At 47.1% G+C, this 27,327-nt stretch overlaps 1 protein-coding gene across 1 annotated transcript in view; it reads left to right on the top strand.

The window, feature by feature from the left end:
• The window catches only part of LOC110504379 (teneurin-2), a 172,639-nt gene that overhangs the window by 33,869 nt on the left and 111,443 nt on the right, over positions 1 to 27,327 (top strand). The window contains 3 exon segments of the mRNA XM_090221544.1: positions 1,779 to 2,022; positions 20,715 to 20,836; positions 20,839 to 20,955. Coding sequence (XP_090077670.1) covers positions 1,779 to 2,022; positions 20,715 to 20,836; positions 20,839 to 20,955 — 483 coding nt within the window.

Below are 27,327 nucleotides of genomic sequence, written 5' to 3'. Positions count from 1 at the left end.
TTCCTCTCCTCTCCTCTCCTTTACTCTCCTCTCCTCTCCTTTCCTCTCCTCTCCTTTCCTCTCCTCTCCTCTCCTCTCCTTTCCTTTCCTCTCCTTAACTCTCCATCCCTCTCCTCTCCGCTCCTCTCCTTTCCTTTACTCTCCTTTACTCTCCTCTTCTCTCCTCTCCTTTCCTCTCCTCTCCTCTCCTCTCCTTTCCTTTCCTCTCCTCACCTCGCCTCTCCTCTCCTTTCCCTTCCTCTCCTCTCCTCTCCTTTCCTCTCCTCTCCTTTCCTCTCCTCTCCTTTCCTTTACTCTCCTTTCCTATCCTCTCCTCTCCTCTCCTCTCCTCTCCTCTCCTCTCCTCTCCTCTCCTCTCCTCTCCTCCCCTCTCCCCTCCTCTCCTCTCCTCTCCTCTCCTCTCCTCTCCTTTCCTTTCCTTTCCTTTCCTCTCCACTCCTTTACTCTCCTCTCCTCTCCTCTCCTTTTCTTTCCTTTCCTCTCCTCTCCTTTACTCTCCTTTCCTCTCATCTCCTCTCCTCTCCTTCCTTTCCTTTCCTTTCCTTTCCTCTCCTTTCCTTTACTCTCCTTTCCTCTCCTCTCCTCTCCTTTCCTCTCCTCTCCTCTCCTTTACTCTCCTCTCCTCTCCTTTCCTCTCCTCTCCTTTCCTCTCCTCTCCTCTCCTCTCCTTTCCTTTCCTCTCCTTAACTCTCCATCCCTCTCCTCTCCGCTCCTCTCCTTTCCTTTACTCTCCTTTACTCTCCTCTTCTCTCCTCTCCTTTCCTCTCCTCTCCTCTCCTCTCCTTTCCTTTCCTTTCCTCTCCTCTCCTCTCCTCTCCTCTCCTTTCCATTCCTCTTCTCTCCTTTACTCTCCTTTCCTCTCCTCTCCTCTCATTTCCTTTACTCTCATTTCCTCTCCTCTCCTCTCCTCTCCGCTCCTTTCCTTTCCTCTCCTCTCCTTTCCTCTCCTCTGCTTTCCTCTCCTCTCCTTTCCTTTACTCTCCTTTCCTTTACTCTCCTTTCCTATCCTCTCCTCTCCTCCCCTCTCCCCTCCTCTCCTCTCCTCTCCTCTCCTCTCCTCTCCTCTCCTCTCCTCTCCTCTCCTCTCCTCTCCTCTCCTCTCCTCTCCTTTCCTTTCCTCTCCTCTCCTTTACTCTCCTCTCCTCTCCTTTCCTTTCCTTTCCTCTCCTCTCCTTTACTCTCCTTTCCTCTCATCTCCTCTCCTCTCCTTTCCTTTCCTTTCCTTTCCTCTCCTTTACTCTCCTTTCCTCTCCTCTCCTCTCCTTTCCTCTCCTCTCCTCTCCTTTACTCTCCTCTCCTTTCCTCTCCTTTCCTCTCCTCTCCTCTCCTCTCCTCTCCTCTCCTCTCCTCTCCTCTCCTCTCCTCTCCTCTCCTCTTCTCCTCTCCTCTCCTCTCCTTTCCTCTCCTCTCCTCTCCTCTGCTTTCCTTTCCTCTCCTCTCCTCTCCTCTCCTTTCCTTTCCTTTCCTTTCCTCTCCTTTCCTCTCCTCTCCTCTCCTCTCCTCTCCTCTCCTCTCCCCTCCTTTCCTCTCCCCTCCTTTCCTCACCTCTCCTCTCCTTTGCTCTCCCTTCATATCCATTTCCTCTCCCCTCCCCTCCTTTCCTTACCTCTTCCCTCCTTTCCTCTCCCCTCCTTTCCTCTCCTCTCCTCTCCTTTCCACTCCTCTCCTCTCCTCTCCCCTTCTATTCCTCAATCTGACCACAATAGAAATGGGGATCACCATGCTTTCATTATTTCTGAATAACCATCTCATTTTTTTCTCTCCCTCGCTCTGTCCAGGAGCTCCTAACCACCTTAGTGGTTCCACCCTGCGACCCCCCCTGCCTCCCCCTCACAACCACCAGACCCTTTCCCACCACCACCACCACTCCTCAGCCAACAGCCTGAACAGGAACACCCTAAGAGGGGGTAGGAACACCATCCATGCCCCCCCTCCGGTACCAGGGGATGGGCCCACCTCACCAGAGTCTGTACAGCTACAGGACAGCTGGGTACTGAATAGTAATGTTCCACTGGAAACCAGGTGAGATACTAGTCCCAGTTATACACACTGAATATACACTACAGACCAGTTGAGAAACTAGTCCAAGTTATACACACTGAATATACACTACATACCAGTTGAGAAACTAGTCCAAGTTATACACACTGAATATACACTACATACCAGTTGAGAAACTAGTCCAAGTTCCTACAAAGTCTACAGAACACAGAATACACACTACACACCAGGTGAGACAAGTGACAAAATATTTAAATGTCCTTAATACCAGGTGAGACCAGAACCAGAGTGTATTAGTTTATACTGGTACATACCAGTACATGTTGACCAGCTGAGACCAGAACCAGAGTGTATTAAATGTCTAGTTTATACTGGTACCTACCAGTACATGTTGACCAGCTGAGACCAGAACCAGAGTGTATTAGTATATACTGGTACATACCAGTACATGTTGACCAGCTGAGACCAGAACCAGAGTGTATTAGTTTATACTGGTACATACCAGTACATGTTGACCAGCTGAGACCAGAACCAGAGTGTATTAACCTAGTTTATACTGGTACATACCAGTACATGTTGACCAGCTGAGACCAGAACCAGAGTGTATTAAATGTCTAGTTTATACTGGTACATACCAGTACATGTTGACCAGCTGAGACCAGAACCAGAGTGTATTAAATGTCTAGTTTATACTGGTACATACCAGTACATGTTGACCAGCTGAGACCAGAACCAGAGTGTATTAAATGTCTAGTTTATACTGGTACATACCAGTACATGTTGACCAGCTGAGACCAGAACCACAGTGTATTAGTTTATACTGGTACATACCAGTACATGTTGACCAGCTGAGACCAGAACCAGAGTGTATTAACCTAGTTTATACTGGTACATACCAGTACATGTTGACCAGCTGAGACCAGAACCAGAGTGTATTAACCTAGTTTATACTGGTACATACCAGTACATGTTGACCAGCTGAGACCAGAACCAGAGTGTATTAAATGTCTAGTTTATACTGGTACATACCAGTACATGTTGACCAGCTGAGACCAGAACCAGAGTGTATTAACCTAGTTTATACTGGTACATACCAGTACATGTTGACCAGCTGAGACCAGAACCAGAGTGTATTAACCTAGTTTATACTGGTACATACCAGTACATGTTGACCAGCTGAGACCAGAACCAGAGTGTATTAGTTTATACTGGTACATACCAGTACATGTTGACCAGCTGAGACCAGAAGCATTGAAAGCAAAAACGTGTTGGTTCTACTTTCAGTAATAAAGAAGCTTTTTATTGAATTGCACAAGACATCAACCAATGAACAGTGTTGATCAGTCTATAAACCAATTAACAGTGTTGATCAGTCTATCAACCAATTAACAGTTTTGATCAGTCTATCAACCAATGAACAGTGTTGATCAGTCTATCAACCAATGAACAATGTTGATCAGTCTATCAACCAATGAACAGTGTTGATCAGTCTATCAACCAATGAACAGTGTTGATCAGTCTATCAACCAATTAACAGTGTTGATCAGTCTATCAACCAATGAACAGTATTGATCAGTCTATCAACCAATGAACAGTGTTGATCAGTCTATCAACCAATTAACAGTGTTGATCAGTCTATCAACCAATGAACAGTGTTGATCAGTCTATCAACCAATGAACAGTGTTGATCAGTCTATCAACCAATGAACAATGTTGATCAGTCTATCAACCAATGAACAGTGTTGATCAGTCTATCAACCAATGAACAGTGTTGATCAGTCTATAAACCAATGAACAGTGTTGATCAGTCTATCAACCAATGAACAGTGTTGATCAGTCTATCAACCAATGAACAATGTTAATCAGTCTATCAACCAATGAACAGTGTTGATCAGTCTATCAACCAATGAACAGTGTTGATCAGTCTATCAACCAATGAACAATGTTGATCAGTCTATCAACCAATGAACAGTGTTGATCAGTCTATCAACCAATGAACAGTGTTGATCAGTCTATCAACCAATGAACAGTGTTGATCAGTCTATCAACCAATGAACAATGTTGATCAGTCTATCAACCAATGAACAATGTTGATCAGTCTATCAACCAATGGACAATGTTGATCAGTCTATCAACCAATGAACAGTGTTGATCAGTCTATCAACCAATGAACAGTGTTGATCAGTCTATCAACCAATGAACAGTGTTGATCAGTCTATCAACCAATGAACAGATAAGCCTGTGTATTGTACAGGACACTGAAGCCTCCCACTGTATCCCTGTGGAACCTCACATGCTGAATATCAACTACTCTGGGGACTGCATGAGACCACACACTGTGCACGCACGCACACACACACACACACACACACACACACACATATGACACATTCGGAAAATGCATCATACATCATGAAAATACACACACACACGCACGCACGCACACACACACACACACACACACACACACACACACACACACACACACACACACACACACACACACACACACACACACACACACACACACACACACACACACACACACACACACACACACACACACACACACACAGAGAGAGAGAGAGAGAGCCTCAGAGGAAGGTGTACTGCTTACACACCCTTCTTTGGTCTTGCATGCGCTCTGCTCTCTAACTCTGATCCCAGATCAAATTCCCAGAGAGAGAGCGCCATGCAGTATTGATGAGTCTGATCATCACTAATTCACTAGGACAGGTCCCAGGCCTGCGGCAGAGCTGACTGATGCTGTAACATGCAATAAGTGGAACAGAAAACACAAACACACACAATCTCTTTCACACAAATAAAGTAACACACACACACATTATCTCTCACACATACATAAAAATAGACACACACACACACACACACACACACACACACACACACACACACACACACACACACACACACACACACACACACACACACACACACACACACACACACACAGTAGATGACCCTCAGAGGCTTTTAAATTAGGGGAATGTTTCTGCAGATGGACAAATACACTCTCCTGTCTGTCCTGCCAGCCCAGCCTGTTTAGGTTCAGGTGGTAGGGGTTGGGCATGGCTGTGTGCCTTGTCACAGTGACTGGAGCTGGAGCCCAGACCTCCAGACAAGCCTGCCAACCCCCTCCCTCTAGCCCCAGGACGGGCCCTCCTGTCTGGGCACGGGGAGAGGAGAGGCTGGGTGGTCTGGCTGGAGTTCTGGAGACAGAGCCAGAGAGAGCTCTGGCAGAGTCACACCATCAGACTGCTGCCAGTACCTATCCTCCCTCTCATTAAGAGATGACACTCTAGCCGTGTGTGTGTGTGCGTGTGTGTGTGTGTGTGTTGTGGATAGTCTGGACAGGTTGGCAGGGAAGAGGGATGAAGGCACCAGAGTGAGATTTAGGGTTTAGGCTAGAATGACAAGAGAAAGGGGAGAATGGGAGAAACTGAGCGAGGGGTTAATAGAAAGAGATTGTTTTAGGGAGAGAGAGAGAGAGAGAGAGAGAGAGAAAGAAGAGAGAGAGAAAGAAGAGAGATAGAAAGAAGAGAGATAGAAAGAAGAGAGATAGAAAGAAGAGAGATAGAAAGAAGAGAGAGATAGAAAGAAGATAGAGAAAGAGAAGAGTAAGAGAGAGAAAGAGAAGAGTAAGAGAAAGAAAGAAAGAAAGAAAGAAAGAAAGAAAGAAAGAAAGAAAGAAAGAAAGAAGAGAGAGAAAGAGAAGAGTAAGAGAGAGAAAGAGAAGAGTAAGAGAGAGAAAGAGAAGAGTAAGAGAAAGAAAGAAAGAAAGAAAGAAAGAAAGAAAGAAAGAAAGAAAGAAAGAAAGAAAGAAAGAAGAGAGAGAGACCTGAATGCCAGAACAGCAGAAGAACAAGACACTATTAACAGTCATGGGGATAAACACCTACCAGGAAGCAACAACCTTTCCCTCCCCACATTCCCCCACAGAAACAACTATGACAGAGTGAAAAACAAAAACAGAGTACAGCTCGTGAAGCTCTGTGGAACACTGGGTCTGTACATAGTCAATGGTAGGCTGAGAGGGGACTCTTTTGGTAGGTACACCTACAGCTCTGTCGAACACTCCGTCTGTACATAGTCAATGGTAGGCTGAGAGGGGACTCTTTTGGTAGGTACACCTACAGCTCTGTCGAACACTCCGTCTGTACATAGTCAATGGTAGGCTGAGAGGGGACTCTTTTGATAGGTACACCTACAGCTCTGTCGAACACTCCGTCTGTACATAGTCAATGGTAGGCTGAGAGGGGACTCTTTTGGTAGGTACACCGACACCTCATCCCTTGGCAGCAGCACTGTAGACTACTTCCTCACCGATCTAAATCCAGAGTCTCTCAGAGCCTTCACAGTCAGCCCACTAACACCTCTCTCAGACCACAGTAAAATCACAGTGTATCTGAGAAGAGCAGAACCCAACCATGAAGCATCACGGCCCAATAAATTACATGGTACAAAACAGGCCTATAGATGGAGAGAAAACAGTACAGACATCTACCAAAAAGCAATTAGTAGCCAAAAAATACAATCTCTCCTGGACAACTTTTTAGCCTTAACATTCTCCTACAGCAATGAAGGTGTAAATTTGGCTGTTTGGAACATAAACTTTATATTTGACAAATTAGCCTCCTTGGCTAATATAAAGAAGCATAAGAGCAAACCAGAAATAACAGATCATGAAAAATGGTTTGATAATGATTGCAAAAATCTAAGAAAGTCATTGAGAAATATATCTAATGAACAACACATAGAACCAGACAACAAAAATAGACGCCTTCAAAATGGGGAAAAACTGACAAACACCCTAAGAACAAAAAAGGAACAGCACATTAGAAATCAGCTGGATGGAATTGAGGAATCCATAGAATCAAACCACTTTTGGGAGAATTGGAATAAATTAAACAAACCTCATCATGAGAAATTGGCTATCCAAAATGGGGATATGTAGAGAAATCACTTTGCAAACCTCTACAGCAATGTAACAAAGAGCCCAGAACAAAAAGATATACAAGAAAATGTACAAATCCTTGAATCAGCAGTCAAAGACTATCAGAATCCTGTGGATACCCCAATTACAGAAGAAGAATTATGGGGATAACTATGCTCTCTCCAACCCAAAAAGGCCTGTGGTGCTGATGGTATTTTAAATGAAATGATCAAATATACAGACCACAAATTCAAATTGGCTATACTCAAACTCTTCAACAATATCCTCACTGCAGGTATTTTCCCCGATATTTGGAAGCAGGGATTTTTATTTTATTTATTTTACCATTATTTAACTAGGCAAGTCAGTTAAGAACAAATTCTTATTTTCAATGACGGCCTAGGAACAGTGGGTCATGGGCAGAACGACAGATTTGTACCTTGTCAGCTCGGGGGTATGAACTTGCAACCTTCCGGTTACTAGTCCAATGCTCTAACCACTAGGCTACCCTGCCGCCCCCTGCCACCCGGCTACCCGGCTACCCTGCCGGATTGATCACACCAATCTATAAAAATGGAGACAAATTTGACCCAAATAATTACAGAGGAATTTGCGTTAACAGCAACATCGGGAAAATTCTCTGCAGTATTATAAATAGCAGACTGCATCATTTCCTTGACGAACACAACGTCCTGAGCGGAAGCCAGATTGGATTTTAAAAAATGATCGTACAACAGACCACATTTATACCCTCCACACTCTAATTGACAAACAAGTAAACCAAAACAAGGGAAAAATCTACTCGTATTTTGTAGATTTCAAAAAAGCATTTGATTCAATTTGGCACGAAGGTCTTTTTTATAAACTAATAGAAAGTGGTATTGGAGGGAAAACATGATTTTATTAAATCAATGTACACTAAAAACAAATGTGCGTTTAAAATTGACAACAAGCAAACAGACTTCTTCTTCTTCTTCTCTCAGGGATGGGGAGTGAAACAGGGCTGCCCAATAAGTCCAACACTATTTAACATCTACATGAATGAATTGGCAAAAACATTAGAAGAATCGGCAGCACCTGGTATCACCCTACACAACACTGAAATCAAGTGTCTGCTGTACGCAGATGACGTGGTGCTGTTAGAGCAGCATCTAGATCATCTTCACAGGTTCTGTCAGACCTGGGCTCTGACCGTTAACCACAGGTTCTGTCAGACCTGGGCTCTGACCGTTAACCACAGGTTCTGGCAGACCTGGGCTCTGACCGTTAACCACAGGTTCTGTCAGACCTGGGCTCTGACCGTTAACCACAGGTTCTGTCAGACCTGGGCTCTGACCGTTAACCACAGGTTCTGTCAGACCTGGGCTCTGACCGTTAACCACAGGTTCTGTCAGACCTGGGCTCTGACCGTTAACCACAGGTTCTGTCAGACCTGGGCTCTGACCGTTAACCACAGGTTCTGTCAGACCTGGGCTCTGACCGTTAACCACAGGTTCTGTCAGACCTGGGCTCTGACCGTTAACCACAGGTTCTGTCAGACCTGGGCTCTGACCGTTAACCACAGGTTCTGTCAGATCTGGGCTTTGACCGTTAACCACAGGTTCTGTCAGACCTGGGCTCTGACCGTTAACCACAGGTTCTGTCAGACCTGGGCTCTGACCGTTAACCACAGGTTCTGTCAGACCTGGGCTCTGACCGTTAACCACAGGTTCTGTCAGACCTGGGCTCTGACCGTTAACCACAGGTTCTGTCAGACCTGGGCTCTGACCGTTAACCACAGGTTCTGTCAGACCTGGGCTCTGACCGTTAACCACAGGTTCTGTCAGACCTGGGCTCTGACCGTTAACCACAGGTTCTGTCAGACCTGGGCTCTGACCGTTAACCACAGGTTCTGTCAGACCTGGGCTCTGACCGTTAACCACAGGTTCTGTCAGACCTGGGCTCTGACCGTTAACCACAGGTTCTGTCAGACCTGGGCTCTGACCGTTAACCACAGGTTCTGTCAGACCTGGGCTCTGACCGTTAACCACAGGTTCTGTCAGACCTGGGCTCTGACCGTTAACCACAGGTTCTGTCAGACCTGGGCTCTGACCGTTAACCACAGGTTCTGTCAGACCTGGGCTCTGACCGTTAACCACAGGTTCTGTCAGACCTGGGCTCTGACCGTTAACCACAGGTTCTGTCAGACCTGGGCTCTGACCGTTAACCACAGGTTCTGTCAGACCTGGGCTCTGACCGTTAACCACAGGTTCTGTCAGACCTGGGCTCTGACCGTTAACCACAGGTTCTGTCAGATCTGGGCTTTGACCGTTAACCACAGGTTCTGTCAGACCTGGGCTCTGACCGTTAACCACAGGTTCTGTCAGACCTGGGCTCTGACCGTTAACCACAGGTTCTGTCAGACCTGGGCTCTGACCGTTAACCACAGGTTCTGTCAGACCTGGGCTCTGACCGTTAACCACAGGTTCTGTCAGACCTGGGCTCTGACCGTTAACCACAGGTTCTGTCAGACCTGGGCTCTGACCGTTAACCACAGGTTCTGTCAGACCTGGGCTCTGACCGTTAACCACAGGTTCTGTCAGACCTGGGCTCTGACCGTTAACCACAGGTTCTGTCAGACCTGGGCTCTGACCGTTAACCACAGGTTCTGTCAGACCTGGGCTCTGACCGTTAACCACAGGTTCTGTCAGACCTGGGCTCTGACCGTTAACCACAGGTTCTGTCAGACCTGGGCTCTGACCGTTAACCACAGGTTCTGTCAGACCTGGGCTCTGACCGTTAACCACAGGTTCTGGCAGACCTGGGCTCTGACCGTTAACCACAGGTTCTGTCAGACCTGGGCTCTGACCGTTAACCACAGGTTCTGTCAGACCTGGGCTCTGACCGTTAACCACAGGTTCTGTCAGACCTGGGCTCTGACCTTTAACCTAAAAAACAACAAATATAATAATATTCCAAAAAAGGTCCAGAAATAAGGATGACAAATATAAATTTTATTTGGACACAGTTCTATTAGAACACACCAAAAACGACACATATCTAGGACTAAATATCAGCAACACGGGTAGCTTTCACATGGCTGTGAATGAGCTGAGAGACAAAGCAAGAAGAGCATTCTATGCCATTAAAAGGAGCATCATATTCCAATTAGAATCTGTCTCAAAATGTTTCAATCAGTTATAGAACAAATTGCTCTATATGGCAGTGAAGTATGGGGTCCAATCTCTAATAATTAATTTACCAAATGGGACAAACATCCAATTGAAATACTGCATGCAGAGTTTTGCAAGACTATATTGCAAGTGCAAAGAAAAACTCAAAATAACGCATGTAGAGCAGAATTGGGCCAATACCCCCTACTCATTCAAATAGAAAAAAGAGCCATCAAATTTTACAACCTTCTAAAAACAAGTGACCCCAAAACATTCCATCACACAGCTCTGCAATGTCAAGAGATTAAACAAGAGTCGAGTCCCCTCAGCCAGCTGGTTCTGAGGCTCAGTTCACCAACCCAAACCAACCCCATAGAGCCTCGGAACAGCACTCAGAAAATCTGGCCCAACCAAATCATCACAAAACAAAAATAAAAATATATCACCTATTGGAAAGACACCACAAAAAATCTAAGTAAACTTCAATGCTATTTGTCTCTAAACAGACAGTACATGGTGGCAGACTATCTGTCCACTGTGACTGATAGAAAACTGAGGAAAACATTGACTAGGTACAGACTCAGTGAGCACAGTCTGGCTATAGAGACCAGTCGTCACAGACAAACCTGGCTGCCCAGAGAGGACAGGCTGTGCTCACTCTGCTCCAGGGGAGAGGTAGAGACAGAGCTGCATTTCCTACTACACTGTTACAAATACTCAGACCTAAGAGAATATTTCTTTCCCAAAATTATAATTCAATACAAAGAATTTGAAACTATAAAAGATGAAGAAAACATATTTATTGGGTGAAAAGCCCAAATTTGCAGTTTTGGCAGCCAAATATGTGTCCTCCTGCCACAACCTGAGGGAAAGCCAGTGAAAAGTGCAAAGTAATGTCGATAATATTTCCCATCTGGTTTTGTTTTATCTTTCATACCATGTCATGTGTCTTCTCAGTCATGAGAGAGAGACTGTATTCTCAGTCATGAGAGAGAGACTGTATTCTCAGTCATGAGAGAGAGACTGTATTTTCAGTCATGTTGACACTGGTCCACTACCATGTCATGTGTCTTCTCAGTCATGAGAGAGAGACTGTATTCTCAGTCATGAGAGTGAGACAGTATTCTCAGTCATGTTGACACTGGTCCACTACCATGTCATGTGTCTTCTCAGTCATGAGAGAGAGACTGTATTCTCAGTCATGAGAGAGAGACTGTATTCTCAGTCATGAGAGAGAGACAGTATTCTCAGTCATGTTGACACTGGTCCACTACAATTGCTTTAATGTATTGTTATTCTGATTAATATTGTTGTTGTAGTTGTTGTTAATGGTAATCCCATGGCAACTACTACTATTATTATTGCTGTTGGTCCCACCAGTTATTTATATATAAAATATATAATATTTTTTATATTATATATAAATATATATTTTCATTTCATTTATATTTTTCCGATGTGTATACTTTGACAATGTAAGTAATAATGAACTTGCCATGTCAATTGAATTGAATTGAGAGAGAGAAAGAAGAGAGAGAGAAAGAAGAGAGAGAGAAGAGTAAGAAATAGAAGATAAGGGAGAGAGAGAGAGAGAGAAGAGTAAGAAATAGAAGATAAGTGAGAGAGAAAGAAGAGAGAGAGAGAGAGAAGAGTAAGAAATAGAAGATAAGTGAGAGAGAGAGAAGAGTAAGAAATAGAAGATAAGGGAGAGAGAGAGAGAAGAGTAAGAAATAGAAGATAAGGGAGAGAGAGAAAAGAGTAAGAAATAGAAGATAAGGGAGAGAGAGAGAAGAGTAAGAAATAGAAGATAAGGGAGAGAGAGCGAGAGAGAGAGAGAAGAGTAACTAGTAGAAGATAAGGGAGAGAGAGAGAGAGAGAGAGAGAGAGGGAGAGCGAGAGAGACAGAGAGAGAGAGAGACGAGTAAGAAATAGAAGATAAGGGAGAGATAGAGAAAGAGAGAGAGAGTGAGAGAGAGAGAGAGAGAAGAGTAAGAAATAGAGAAAGAGAGAGAGAAGAGTAAGAAATAGAAGATCAGGGATAGAGAGAGAAAGAGAGAGAGAATAGTAAGAAATAGAAGATAAGGGAGAGAAAGAGAAAGACAGAGAGAAGAGTAAGAAATAGAAGATAAGAGAGAGAGAGAGATAGAGAGAGAAGAGTAAGAAATAGAAGATAAGGGAGAGAGAGAAGAGTAAGACAGAAGATAAGGGAGAGAGAGAGAGAGAAAGAGAGAGAAGAGTAAGAAATAGAAGATAAGGGAGAGAGAGAGAGAGAAAGAGAGAGAAGAGTAAGAAATAGAAGATAAGGTAGAGAGAGAGAAAGAGAGAGAGAAGAGTAAGAAATATAATATAAGGGAGAGAGAGAGAGAGAGAAGAGTAAGAAATAGAAGATAAGGGAGAGAGAGAAGAGTAAAAAATAGAAGATAAGGGAGAGAGAGAGAAAGAGAGAGAGAAGAGTAAGAAATAGAAGTTAAGGGAGAGAGAGAGAAAGAGAGAGAGAATAGTCAGAAATAGAAGATAAGGGAGGGAGAGAGAAAGAGAGAGAGAAGTGTAAGAAATAGAAGATAAGGGAGAGAGAGAGAAAGAGAGAGAGAAGAGTGAGAAATATAAGATAAGGGAGAGAGAGGGAAAGAACGTCAGGAAGGTGCAGAGAGGTTGAGGGATGATAAAACAGATTGTATGGGAGGAGATTGAATGTGTTACTGTTGTGTCCCATATCCAATCTGTGTGTGTGTGTGTGTGTGTGTGTGTGTGTGTGTGTGTGTGTGTGTGTGTGTGTGTGTGTGTGTGTGCTCTCACACAGTTTGATTTCCAATCGGTCCTGCAAATGCTTCAATTTGCCTCTCATATCAGGATATTCCCCCACACCTCCTTCTCTGTCTTGGACCGCTCTGGGAAAGATAGAAGATCACTGAGAGGATCGCGCCAACTCAGTTTAACAGGGTAGAGAGGGGAGGGAGGAGAGAGGGGAGAGAGAGAGGGAGAGAGAAGAGTAACTAGTAGAAGATAAGGGAGAGAGCGATAGAGATAGAGTGTGTGTGTGAGAGAGAGAGAGAGAGAGAGAGAGAGAGAAGAGTAAGAAATAGAAGATAAGGGAGAGAGAGAGAGAGAGGGAGAGTGAGAGAGACAGAGAGAGAGAGAGACGAGTAAGAAATAGAAGATAAGGGAGAGAGAGAGAGATAGAGAGAGAAGAGTAAGAAATAGAAGGTAAGGGAGATAGAGAGAAAGAGAGAGAGAAGAGTAAGAAATATAATATAAGGAAGAGAGAGAGAGAGAAGAGTAAGAAATAGAAGATAAGGGAGAGAGAGAGAGAGAGAGAAGAGTAAGAAATAGAAGATAAGGGAGAGAGCGAGAAAGAGAGAGAGAAGAGTAAGAAATAGAAGATAAGGGAGAGAGAGAGAAAGAGAGAGAGAATAGTCAGAAATAGAAGATAAGGGAGGGAGAGAGAAAGAGAGAGAGAAGTGTAAGAAATAGAAGATAAGGGAGAGAGCGAGAAAGAGAGAGAGAAGAGTAAGAAATAGAAGGTAAGGGAGAGAGAGGGAAAGAATGTCAGGAAGGTGCAGAGAGGTTGAGGGATGATAAAACAGATTGTATGGGAGGAGATTGAATGTGAGAGAGAAGAGTAAGAAATAGAAGATAAGGGAGAGAGAGAGAAAGAGAGAGAGAATAGTCAGAAATAGAAGATAAGGGAGGGAGAGAGAAAGAGAGAGAGAAGTGTAAGAAATAGGAGATAAGGGAGAGAGAGAGAAAGAGAGAGAGAAGAGTAAGAAATATAAGATAAGGGAGAGAGAGGGAAAGAACGTCAGGAAGGTGCAGAGAGGTTGAGGGATGATAAAACAGATTGTATGGGAGGAGATTGAATGTGTTACTGTTGTGTCCCATATCCAATCTCTGTGTGTGTGTGTGTGTGTGTGTGTGTGTGTGTGTGTGTGTGTGTGTGTGTGTGTGTGCTCTCACACAGTTTGATTTCCAATCGTTCCTGCAAATACTTCAATTTGCCTATCATATCAGGATATTCCCCCACACCTCCTTCTCTGTCTTGGACCGCTCTGGGAGAGATAGAACTCAGTTTAACAGGGTAGAGAGGGGAGGGAGGAGAGAGGGGAGAGAGAGAGGGAGAGGAGGCAGAGAGAGGGAGAAGAGAGAGATGGAGGACAGAGAGAGAGAGGGGAGAGGGAAAGGGAGAGCGAGAGGCGAGAGGGAGAGAAGAGAGGGGGAGAGAGAGGGAGCGAGAGGGGGAGAGAGGGAGAAGAGAGAGAGATTGAGGACAGAGAGAGAGAGGGGGAGGGGGAAAGGGAGAGGAGGGAGAGAGAGGGAGAAGAGAGAGAGAGGGGGAGAGGGAGAGCGAGAGGAGAGAGGGAGAGAAGAGAGGGGGAGAGAGAGGGAGCGAGAGGAGAGAGGGAGAGAAGAGAGGGAGCGAGAGGGAGCGAGAGAGGAGAGAGGGGGAGAGAGAGAGAGAGGGAGGGAGAGAGGGGGAGAGGGAAAGGGAGAGGAGGGAGAGAGAGGGAGGACAGAGAGAGAGGGGGAGAGGGAAAGGGAGAGCGAGAGGAGAGGGGGGAGGGAGGGGGAGAGAGAGCGAGAGGAGAGAGGGAGAGAAGAGAGGGGGAGAGAGAGGGAGCGAGAGGGAGAGAGAGGGAGAAGAGAGAGAGATTGAGGACAGGGAGAGAGAGGGGGAGGGGGAAAGGGAGAGGAGGGAGAGAGAGGGAGAAGAGAGAGATGGAGGACAGAGAGAGAGAGGGGGAGAGGGAAAGGGAGAGCGAGAGGAGAGAGGGGGAGCAAGGGGGAGAGAGAAATCGAGAGGAGAGAGGGAGAGAAGAGAGGGGGAGAGAGAGGGAGCGAGAGGGGGAGAAAGGGAGAAGAGAGAGAGATTGAGTGTGAGAGAGAGAGGGGGAGGGGGAAAGGGAGAGGAGGGAGAGAGAAGGAGAAGAGATAGATGGAGGACAGAGAGAGAGGGTGGGAGAGGGAAAGGGAGAGCGATAGGAGAGAGGGGGAGAGAGGGGGAGAGAGAGCGAGAGGAGAGAGGGAGAGAAGAGAGGGGGAGAGAGAGAGAGCGAGAGGGGGAGAGAGGGAGAAGAGAGAGAGATTCAGGACAGAGAGAGAGAGGGGGAGGGGGAAAGGGAGAGGAGGGAGAGAGAGGGAGAAGAGAGAGAGAGGGGGAGAGGGAGAGAGAGAGGAGAGAGGGAGAGAAGAGAGGGGGAGAGAGAGGGAGCGAGAGTAGAGAGGGAGAGAAGAGAGGGAACGAGAGGGAGCGAGAGAGTAGAGAGGGGGAGAGAGAGAGCGGGAGAGGAAGGAAGAGAGAGAGAGAGAGAGAGAGAGAGAGGGGAGAGAGAGAGGGGGAGAGGGAAAGGGAGAGGAGGGAGAGAGAGGGAGGACAGAGAGAGAGGGGGAGAGCGAGAGGAGAGAGGGGGAGGGAGGGGGAGAGAGAGTGAGAGGAGAGAGGGAGAGAAGAGATGGGGAGAGCGAGGGAGCAAGAGGGAGAGAGAGGGAGAAGAGAGAGAGACTGAGGACAGAGAGAGAGAGGGGGAAGGGGAAATGGAGAGGAGGGAGAGAGAGGGAGAAGAGAGAGAGAGGGGGAGAGGGAAAGGGAGAGCGAGAGGAGAGAGGGGGAGAGAGGGGAGAGAGAGCGAGAGGAGAGAGGGAGAGAAGAGAGGGGGAGAGAGAGGGAGCGAGAGGGGGAGAGAGGGAGAAGAGAGAGAGATTGAGTGTGAGAGAGAGAGGGGGAGGGGGAAAGGGAGAGGAGGGAGAGAGAGGGAGAAGGGAGAGAGAGGGGGAGAGGGAGAGCGAGAGGAGAGAGGGAGAGAAGAGAGGGGGAGAGAGAGGGAGCAAGAGGAGAGAGGGAGAGAAGAGAGGGAGCGAGAGGGAGCGAGAGAGGAGAGAGGGGGAGAGAGAGAGCGGGAGAGGAAGGAAGAGAGAGAGAGAGAGAGAGAGGGAGAGAGAGAGGGGGAGAGGGAAAGGGAGAGGAGGGAGAGAGAGGGAGGACAGAGAGAGAGGGGGAGAGGGAATGGGAGAGCGAGAGGAGAGAAGAGGGGGAGAGAGAGGGAGCGAGAGAGGAGAGAGGGAAAGGGAGAGGATGGAGAGAGAGGGAGAAGAGAGAGAGGGGGAGATGGAGAGAGAGGGAGAACAGAGAGAGAGAGGGGGAGAGGGAAGGAGAGGAAGGACAGAGAGAGAGAGGGGAGAGGGAAGGAGAGAGGTAGGGAGAGAGAGAGAGGGGGAAGGAGAGAGGTAGGGAGAGAGAGAGAGAGAGGGAAGGAGAGAGCGAGAGAGATGGAGAGAGAGAGGGGGAGAGGGAAAGGGAGAGGAGGGAGAGAGAGGGAGAATAGAGGGAGAGGGAGTGAGAGGGAGAGAGAGAGGAGAGAGGGAAAGGGAGAGGAGGGAGAGAGAGGGAGAAGAGAGAGAGAGGGAGAGGGGAGAGAGAGGAAGGACAGAGAGAGAGAGGGGGAGGGGAGAGGAGGGAGAGAGAGGGAGAGAGAGAGAGAGGGGGAGAGGGAGAGAGAGGAAGGACAGAGAGAGAGAGGGGAGAGGGAAGGAGAGAGGTAGGGAGAGAGAGAGAGGGGGAGGAGAGAGGTAGGGAGAGAGAGAGAGAGGGAGAAGAGAGAGAGAGGGGGAGAGGGAGAGAGAGGGCGGACAGAGAGAGAGAGGGGGAGAGGGAAGGAGAGAGGTAGGGAGAGAGAGAGGGGGAAGGGACAGGAGGGAGAGAGAGGGAGAAGAGAGAGAGAGGGGGAGAGGGAGAGAGAGGGAGGACAGAGAGAGAGAGGGGGAGAGGGAAGGAGCGAGGTCGGGAGATAGAGAGAGAGAGAGGGAAGGAGAGAGCGAGAGAGAGGGAGAGAGAGAGGGGAGAGGGAAGGGAGAGGAGGGAGAGAGAGGGAGAAGAGAGAGAGAGGGAGAGAGGGAGAGGGAGAGAGAGGGAGGACAGAGAGAGATAGGGGGAGAGGGAAAGGGAGAGCGAGAGGAGAGAGGGAGAGAAGAGAGAGGGAGAGAGAGGGAGCGAGAGAGAGGGAGCGAGAGAGGAGAGAGGGGGAGTTGGAAAGGGAGAGCGAGAGGAGAGAGGGAGAGAGAGAGGGAAGGAGAGAGGTAGGGAGAAAGGGGGAGAGAGGGAGAGGGGGTACCTGGACAATTAACAAGAGGACAAAGGGTATGCTGGGTAATTAGCAGAAAGTCAACGCTCTTATTCACCAACAGTCTCTCTCTCTCACACACACACACAGACACATCCCCCCACACACACACACACACACACACACAAACAAACAGCTCCACACACAGCACACAACAGCACCAACCTTGCACAGCAATCTATATAAATCAATGTTAATTAATTCGCACAAGCTTTTCTTTTCTCTTCATAATTATTCACATCTATTGACAAGCACACTTCCTCTATTGACAAGCACACTTCATCTATTGACAAGTACACTTCATCTATTGATAAGTACACTTCATCTATTGATAAGCACACTTCCTCTATTGACAAGCACACTTCATCTATTCACAAGTACACTTCATCTATTGACAAGCACACTTCCTCTATTGATAAGCACACTTCATCTATTGACAAGCACACTTCATCTATTGATAAGCACACTTCCTCTATTGACAAGCACACTTCCTCTATTGACAAGCACACTTCATCTATTCACAAGTACACTTCATCTATTGATAAGCACACTTCATCTATTGACAAGCACACTTCCTCTATTGACAAGCACACTTCATCTATTGACAAGCACACTTCATCTATTGACAAGCACACTTCATCTATTGACAAGCACACTTCCTCTATTGACAAGCACACTTCATCTATTGACAAGTACACTTCATCTATTGACAAGCACACTTCATCTATTGACAAGTACACTTCATCTATTGACAAGCACACTTCATCTATTGACAAGCACACTTCATCTATTGACAAGCACACTTCCTCTACAAAACTGTGGGGTTTTCACAAAATGCATACTATCATGCTCCAAGTATGCAAATTGGAGCACAGGGTCACACCAGCCTTTGCTTTGGCGCCCCCTCCTGTCCAGCTCAGGCGTTCAGCGTCGTCGGCCTTCTAGCTGCTGCCGAACCTGCTGCTGGCAAACGCCCTTCCCTCATCAACCCCGGACTTGTCTCGTCATCATTACACACACCTGGTTCCAATCCCCACTCTATCACTGTATATATACTCCCTCGGTCATTTGTCTTTGTCGGTCATTGTAGATGTTGCTTGTTTTCCTGAGAGGAGTCTCTCCTACTATTTACTGACTACTTTATTATTTTTGCACTTTGTATTTTGTCCCACTTGTATATATATAGTGCTTTAATAAACTCAGTAGTTCTAAACCTGGGACTGTCTCCTCCTCTCCACACTGGTGACACACGGGAGGGTTGGAGTACGCGTCCAAATCAAAGTCTGCGAAACGGAGCACAGAGGGAACCTCTGGAATGCGTACTCTGTTGGTAGATATTATGAAGTGTGTATCGATGCAAGCTTCAACAGAAATATGATGCAACCTCGTAAAAAAAATGATAAACGTTTGTTAAAATCAATAGCGGCCATTATTTGAGCTGAAGTGAAAGAAAATACAGTCCGACTTCGGAAATAAAATGTTGTCTATTCACATCTCATATGTTGCCTGACTAGAATGGTTATCTTGTTACGTTAAGGGATAAGGTTGGGATAGAGGAACAGCAGGTCTGGTTCTAGTAGAGAAGAGGAGGAGGGTGTTCTAGGTGAACAGCAGGTCTGGTTCTAGTAGAGAAGAGGAAGAGGGTGTTCTAGGTGGACAGCAGGTCTGGTTCTAGTAGAGAAGAGGAAGAGGGTGTTCTAGGTGGACAGCAGGTCTGGTTCTAGTAGAGAAGAGGAGGAGGGTGTTCTAGGTGAACAGCAGGTCTGGTTTTAGGAGAGAAGAGGTGTAGGGTGTTTCCCCAGGGTGGAAAAGAGAGAGCCAGGGTGGAAAAGAGAGAGACGGGGTGGAAAAGAGAGAGCCAGGGTGGAAAAGAGAGAGACGGGGTGGAAAAGAGAAAGCCAGGGTGGAAATGAGAGAGCCAGGGTGGAAAAGAGAGAGCCAGGGTGGAAAAGAGAGAGCCAGGGTGGAAAAGAGAGAGACGGGGTGGAAAAGAGAGAGACAGGGTGGAAAAGAGAGAGCCAGGGTGGAAAAGAGAGAGCCAGGGTGGAAAAGAGAGAGCCAGGGTGGAAAAGAGAGAGCCAGGGTGGAAAAGAGAGAGCCAGGGTGGAAAAGAGAGAGACAGGGTGGAAAAGAGAGAGACAGGGTGGAAAAGAGAGAGCCAGGGTGGAAAAGAGAGAGCCAGGGTGGAAAAGAGAGAGCCAGGGTGGAAAAGAGAGAGACAGGGTGGAAAAGAGAGAGACAGGGTGGAAAAGAGAGAGCCAGGGTGGAAAAGAGAGAGCCAGGGTGGAAAAGAGAGAGCCAGGGTGGAAAAGAGAGAGACAGGGTGGAAAAGAGAGAGACAGGGTGGAAAAGAGAGAGCCAGGGTGGAAAAGAGAGAGCCAGGGTGGAAAAGAGAGAGACAGGGTGGAAAAGAGAGAGACAGGGTGGAAAAGAGAGAGCCAGGGTGGAAAAGAGAGAGACAGGGTGGGGAAAGAGTGACGGTTTAGTGTGACCTTGAAATGAAACAGGCAGAATAGGATATATAATCAGACCAAAGATATAGAAAATAACGTAATCAAACGGTTTCATTAAAGTTTCATTAAGGGGGAATTGGATAAAGGCACACCCCACCCTTCAAGATGTAATTTAAATGTGTATTCCATGTAGGTTCCATGTAATGTCATGGAAATATTGTCAAAACATAATTAAGTCCACAAGTGAGTGCCCAAAGCAATGTTTGTGTGTGTGTGTATCTGTGTGTTTGTGTGTGTATTTCCTTCACCTATACTCTGGGAGCAATTATCTCTCTGTTCCTTTCCACTCTCAATCTCTGGCCTCGTATCTCTCTGTTCCTTTCCACTCTCAATCTCTGGCCTCGTATCTCTCTGTTCCTTTCCACTCTCAATCTCTGGCCTCGTATCTCTCTGTTCCTTTCCACTCTCAATCTCTGGCCTCGTATCTCTCTGTTCCTTTCCACTCTCAATCTCTGGCCTCGTATCTCTCTGTTCCTTTCCACTCTCAATCTCTGGCCTCGTATCTCTCTGTTCCTTTCCACTCTCAATCTCTGGCCTCGTATCTCTCTGTTCCTTTCCACTCTCAATCTCTGGCCTCGTATCTCTCTGTTCCTTTCCACTCTCAATCTCTGGCCTCGTATCTCTCTGTTCCTTTCCACTCTCAATCTCTGGCCTCGTATCTCTCCACTCTCAACCCCTCTCTCTCTCTAGTTGACTTCTTTGGGGTTTCTTTGTGTTTTGACTCTGTATGTTTTGGACCTCTGTGTGTTTTGACTCTGTGTGTTTTGGACCTCTGTGTGTTTTGACTCTGTGTGTTTTGGACCTCTGTGTGTTTTGACTCTGTGTGTTTTGGACCTCTGTGTGTTTTGACTCTGTGTGTTTTGGACCTCTGTGTGTTTTGACTCTGTGTGTTTTGGACCTCTGTGTGTTTTGACTCTGTGTGTTTTGGACCTCTGTGAGTATTACTTTTGTTCAAATTTTTGTCTCTCTCTCCTCTCTTCAGGCACTTCCTGTTTAAGACATCGTCAGGGACAACCCCTCTCTTTAGTAGCTCCTCCCCTGGTTACCCTCTGACCTCTGGGACGGTCTACTCTCCTCCCCCTCGTCTATTACCCAGAAACACCTTCTCCGCTCTGCCTTCAAGCTCAACAAGCCGTCCAAGTACTGCAGCTGGAAATGTGCCGCCGTGTCGGCCATTACTACAGCCAGCCTGCTGGCTATACTACTGTCTTACTTATAGGTAGGTAGAGTACACACACTCAGCCTGCTGGCTATACTACTGTCTTACTTTATAGGTAGGTAGAGTAAACACACTCAGCCTGCTGGCTATACTACTGTCTTACTTTATAGGTAGGTAGAGTATACACACTCAGCCTGCTGGCTATACTACTGTCTTACTTTATAGGTAGGTAGAGTACACACACTCAGCCTGCTGGCTATACTACTGTCTTACTTTATAGGTAGGTAGAGTAAACACACTCAGCCTGCTGGCTATACTACTGTCTTACTTTATAGGTAGGTAGAGTAAACACACTCAGCCCGCTGGCTATACTACTGTCTGTCTTTATAGGCAGGTAGAGTACACACACTCAGCCTGTTGGCTATACTACTGTCTTACTTTATAGGTAGGTAGAGTAAACACACTCAGCATGCTGGCTATACTACTGTCTTACTTTATAGGTAGGTAGAGTACACACACTCAGCCTGTTGGCTATACTACTGTCTTACTTTATAGGTAGGTAGAGTAAACACACTCAGCATGCTGGCTATACTACTGTCTTACTTTATAGGTAGGTAGAGTACACACACTCAGCCTGCTGGCTATACTACTGTCTTACTTTATAGGTAGGTAGAGTACACACACTCAGCCTGCTGGCTATACTACTGTCTTACTTTATAGGTAGGTAGAGTAAACACACTCAGCCTGCTGGCTATACTACTGTCTTACTTTATAGGTAGGTAGAGTAAACACACTCAGCCTGCTGGCTATACTACTGTCTTACTTTATAGGTAGTTAGAGTAAACACACTCAGCCTGCTGGCTATACTACTGTCTTACTTTATAGGTAGGTAGAGTAAACACACTCAGCCCCGCTGGCTATACTACTGTCTTACTTTATAGGTAGGTAGAGTAAACACACTCAGCCTGCTGGCTATACTACTGTCTGTCTTTATAGGTAGGTAGAGTACACACACACTCACACTCACTGTTGATGAATTCCAGATGAATCTGTTTTGATAACAGTTTATCAGTACCAGTAGCTGTGTTGCATGGAGCTTGGTTTGGATTTGACACTACGCCCTGTGTGGCTCGTTGGCTGGCGTGGTGCTGTGTGAAATGTAGTGTGAGCATACCACTTAGTTTCCCACAGTCACAGCATGGATCTTGGACACATACACAGGTCTGGGAACAGATGAAGGACTCAGACACACAGAGACTTAGCAGGCCGCTGGACTGTTATCACTGATTTGAGAACAGTTTAAAGGATAGGCACCTCTCTAACAGAGCAGTGCAGGAGTATAAAGGAGATGAGCTGTGAAAAGACGAGAATAGATCTCTCTACTCTCACTAGTTACTGTAGTAAAAGATGGACAGATGAATAGTGAAAGAGGAAGCTAGCAGGATAGAGTGGGAGAATAAGAATCAATGCCAGAGATGTTGGCAGTGAGAGAAGGTATATATTGTGGTCATTGATGTCAACACTCTCTGGCTTCCTAAAAGCTTATATGCGTGCATGCGTGTACACTGTGTGTCAGGTTATAGGGGTGAGGTAGAGGAGGAGTCGGGGGGAGGCAGATGTGTTGTCAAGGCCTTTATTGCTCCGTTACCCTGGAGACTAGAGTCCACAGATGAGGAATATACAAAATCAGCATACATCATTTCTATATGTACATCCATAACATGTGTTTGGTGGTGTATGTGTCTGCTTCCTCCCCAAGGAGTGTCCTCAGATGCTTGTCTGAATATTGTGTGTCTAACTGTGTGTGTGTGTGTGTGTGTGTGTGTGTGTGGTGTGTGTGTTCGTGTGTTCGTGTGCAGGTGCAGGTGTGTGCGCGTGTGTGTGTGAATGTGTGTGTTGTGTCCTCTAAAGTGGATCAAACCCGTTGCCTAGGGGGGCCACTCTCCTGTAGAGTCACATTTAGCAGATACTTTCATCCAAAGTGACTTACAGAACTTGCAACATTTACAGCAATACATACATTATGTGTAGTATGTGGCATGACCTCAACCCTGGTGTTGACACATGAGGGAATGGAGCCTACAACCCTGGTGTTGACACATGAGGGAATGGAGCCTACAACCCTGGTGTTGACACATGAGGGAATGGAGCCTACAACCCTGGTGTTGACACATGAGGGAATGGAGCCTACAACCCTGGTGTTGACACATGAGGGAATGGAGCCTACAACCCTGGTGTTGACACATGAGGGAATGGAGCCTACAACCCTGGTGTTGACACATGAGGGAATGGAGCCTACAACCCTGGTGTTGACACATGAGGGAATGGAGCCTACAACCCTGGTGTTGACACATGAGGGAATGGAGCCTACAACCCTGGTGTTGACACATGAGGGAATGGAGCCTACAACCCTGGTGTTGACACATGAGGGAATGGAGCCTACAACCCTGGTGTTGACACATGAGGGAATGGAGCCTACAACCCTGGTGTTGACACATGAGGGAATGGAGCCTACAACCCTGGTGTTGACACATGAGGGAATGGAGCCTACAACCCTGGTGTTGACACATGAGGGAATGGAGCCTACAACCCTGGTGTTGACACATGAGGGAATGGAGCCTACAACCCTGGTGTTGACACATGAGGGAATGGAGCCTACAACCCTGGTGTTGACACATGAGGGAATGGAGCCTACAACCCTGGTGTTGACACATGAGGGAATGGAGCCTACAACCCTGGTGTTGACACATGAGGGAATGGAGCCTACAACCCTGGTGTTGACACATGAGGGAATTGAGCCTACAACCCTGGTGTTGCCAGCACCATGCTAACCCACTGAGCCAATAACTTATTGTTCCCCGTAGCTCCTGCTCTAAATCAGCATAACCCTGGAGTTTATGTAGTGTTGAGTTTAGTACTCAGTGGGGACACTGTGGAGCACCCAGAGCCATGCAGCGTGGAAGAGGACCCATGTGAGGTGTCCTCTGTGGAGCCCGATCATAAATTACAGCAGGACATGTGCCTGAACAGCGCTTTTACCGCCCTCTCTCTGTTTGTGTGTGTGTGCGTGTGCGTGTGTGTGTGTGTGTGTGAGAGAGAGCGAGAAAGAGGCAGCTAGCATGCCAGGTGTTGCCCTCAAACTCTCCTCTTCTCCTCTCCGGACTATAAACTGTGCCACAACAAATCTGAATCCTTCCTCAACTTTAGTCCTGGAATGAATGACTGATTAATGAAAGAATGAATAAAAAATGACCAAATTAAATGATAGACAGATGGACAGAGGTCGAGTGAAGAGGGCTAGTTCTTCATTCTTCCGGCATCTTGTTTTCCCGCTCCCTCACTCTAGAAAGGAGAATGCAGAGAGGAGGAGAGGAGAGGTAGTTGCTAGGAGACAGGTGAGTGGCCCTCATACAGAGAGAAGACATGTCTGTCACTGTAAGAGAGAGGGAGGAGAGGAGAGGAAAGGAGAGGAGAGGAGATTAGAAGAGAGGAGAGGAGAGGAGAGGAGAGGAGAGGAGAGGAGAGGAGAGAGAGGAGGGGAGAGGAGAGGAGAGGAGAGGAGAGGAGAGGAGAGGAGAGGAGAGGAGAGGAGAGGAGAGGAGAGGAGAGGAGATTAAAGGAGAGGAGATTAGAGGAGGAGAAGGATAAGAGAAGAGAAGAGAGGAGAGGAGAGGAGAGGAGAGGAGAGGAGAGGAGAGGATAAGAGAAGAGAAGAGAAGAGAAGAGAAGAGAAGAGAAGAGAAGAGAAGAGAAGAGAGGAGATTAAAGGAGAGGAGATTAGAGGAGAGGATAAGAGAAGAGAAGAGAGGAGAGGAGATTAAAGGAGATGAGATTAGAGAGGAGAGGAGAGGAGAGGAGAGGAGAGGAGAGGAGAGGAGAAGAGAGGAGAAGAGAAGAGAAGAGAAGAGAAGAGAAGAGAAGAGAAGAGAAGAGAAGAGAAGAGAAGAGAAGAGAAGAGAAGAGAAGAGAGAGAGGAGATTAAAGGAGATTAGAGGAGAGGAGAAGAGAAGAGAGGAGAGGAGAGGAGAGGAGAGGAGAGGAGAGGAGAGGAGAGGAGAGGAGAGGAGAGGATAAGAGAAGAGAAGAGAAGAGAAGAGAAGAGAAGAGAAGAGAAGAGAGGAGATTAAAGGAGAGGAGATTAGAGAAGAGAGGAGAGAAGAGAAGAGAAGAGATGAGATGACAGGAAATGAGAGGAGATGAGAGGAGATGAGAGGAGATTAGAGAAGAGAGGAGATTAGAGGAGAGGAGAGGATAAGAGAAGAGAAGAGAAGAGAAGAGAGGAGATGAGAGGAGAGGAGAGGAGAGGAGAGAAGGAGGAGAGAAGGAGGAGAGTAGGAGGAGAGGAGAGGAGAGGAGAGGAGAGGAGAGGAGAGGAGAGGAGAGGAGAGGAGAGGAGAGGAGAGGAGAGGAGAGGAGAGGAGATTAGAGGAGAGGAGAGGAGAGGAGATTAGAGGAGAGGAGAGGAGGAGAGGAGAGGAGATTAAAGGAGAGGAGAAGAGAGGAGATGAGATTAGAGGAGAGGAGAGGAGAGGAGAGGAGAGGAGAGGATAAGAGAAGAGAAGAGAAGAGAAGAGAAGAGAGGAAAGGAGATTAGAGGAGAGGAGAGGGAGGAGAGAGGAGAGGAGAGGAGATTAAAGGAGAGGAGATTAGAGGAGAGGAGAAGAGAAGAGAAGAGAAGAGAAGAGAAGAGAAGAGAAGAGAAGAGAAGAGAAGAGAAGAGAGAGAAGAGAAGAGAGGAGGAGGAGAGGAGAGGAGAGGAGAGGAGAGGAGAGGAGAGGAGAGGAGATTAAAGGAGAGGGGAAAGAGGAGAGGAGATGAGATGAGATTAGAGGAGAGGAGAGGAGAGGAGGAGGAGAGGAGAGGAGAGGAGAGGAGAGGAGAGGAGAGGAGAGGAGGGAGATAGAGGAAAGGAGAGGAGATTAAAGGAGAGGAGTAGAGAGGAGATGAGATTAGAGGAGAGGAGAGGATAAGAGAAGAGAAGAGAAGAGAAGAGAAGAGAAGAGGAGGAGAGGAAAGGAGATTAGAGGAGAGGAGAGGAGAGGAGAGGAGAGAGAGAGGAGAAGGAGAGGAGAAGAGGAGAGGAGAGGAGAGGAGATGAGAGGAGAGGAGAGGAGAGGAGAGGAGAGGAGAGGAGAGGAGAAGGAGGAGAGGAGAGAGAGAGAGGAGAGGAGAGGAGAGAAGAGGAGAGGAGAGGAGAGGAGAGGAGAGAGAGGAGGAGAAGAGAAGGAGGAGAGGAGAGGAAGAGGAGAGGAGAGGAGAGCAGAGGAGATTAGAGGAGAGGAGAGGAGAGGAGAGGAGAGGAGAGGAGAGGGAGAGGAGAAGAGAAGAGAAGAGAAGAGAAGAGAAGAGAAGAGAAGAGAAGAGAAGAGAGAGAGGAGAGGAGAGGAGAGGAGAGGAGAGGAGAGGAGAGGAGAGGAGAGGAGAGGAGAGGAGAGGAGAGGAGAGGATGAGAGGAGGAGAGGAGAGGAGATTAAATGAGAGGAGAGGAGAGGAGAGAGGAGATGAGGAGGAGAGGAGAGGAGAGGAGGAGGAGAGGAGAGGAGAGGAGAGGAGAGGAGAGGAGAAATAGGATTGAGGTTGGTGAACTGAGAGAGGAGAGGTCTCCACAAAGGTCTGCCATTGTGTTCAGGAGAGGACAGGCAGGACAGGAGAGGAGGATTGATAATAGGGATAGGGAGAGGTGAACTGGAAGAGGAAAGGTCTGCCATTGTGTTGAGGAGATAAAGAGGAGAGGAGAGGATTTTACATTCTAAAACATTTTACATTTTAGTAAGTTAACTGACACTCTTATCCAGAGAGACTTACAGTAAGTTGTGACTGCATACATGTGATACTTGTTTGTACGTAGACAAGAGGTGGGGGGAGAGGAAAGGAGACTAGACGCAACACTCTCATAGTTTATTGTGCAGAGAGAGGAGAAAGGGATCGGGGAGAGGACACGAAAGGCTGGTCTCATCATATGTTCTGTAGAAGAGTGGAGAAAGAAAGGAGTGGTGAATAAGTGGAGACAGGAAGGACAAGGATAGGAGGAGAGGGGGATGACAAAGGGACTAGAGGAAAGAGAGGGATTACTCTCCCCCTGAGGTGATGTCACCTGGAGGGAGGGAGTGACTAATGTCCACTAATAGATCACTGAGAAACAACAGGAACAGAACCCTAGGTGATAGATGGAGTGAGTTAGGAGGAATAGAGGACAGAGAGACAGATGGCGGGAGTTAGGAGGAATAGAGGACAGAGAGATAGAGGGGGGAGTTAGGAGGAATAGAGGACAGAGAGATAGATGGAGGAGTTAGGAGGAATAGAGGACAGAGAGATAGATGGAGGAGTTAGGAGGAATAGAGGACAGGGAGATAGATGGAGGAGTTAGGAGGAATAGAGAACAGAGAGATAGATGGAGGAGTTAGGAGCAATAGAGAACAGAGAGATAGATGGAGGG

The sequence above is a fragment of the Oncorhynchus mykiss genome, chromosome 25, assembly GCF_057628025.1.
Source record: "Oncorhynchus mykiss isolate SJ-2025 chromosome 25, ASM5762802v1, whole genome shotgun sequence".
Classification (NCBI taxonomy): Eukaryota; Metazoa; Chordata; class Actinopteri; order Salmoniformes; family Salmonidae; genus Oncorhynchus; species Oncorhynchus mykiss.
The sequence above is the reverse complement of the archived record's forward strand: the minus strand, read 5'-3'. Positions and strand labels throughout refer to the sequence as shown.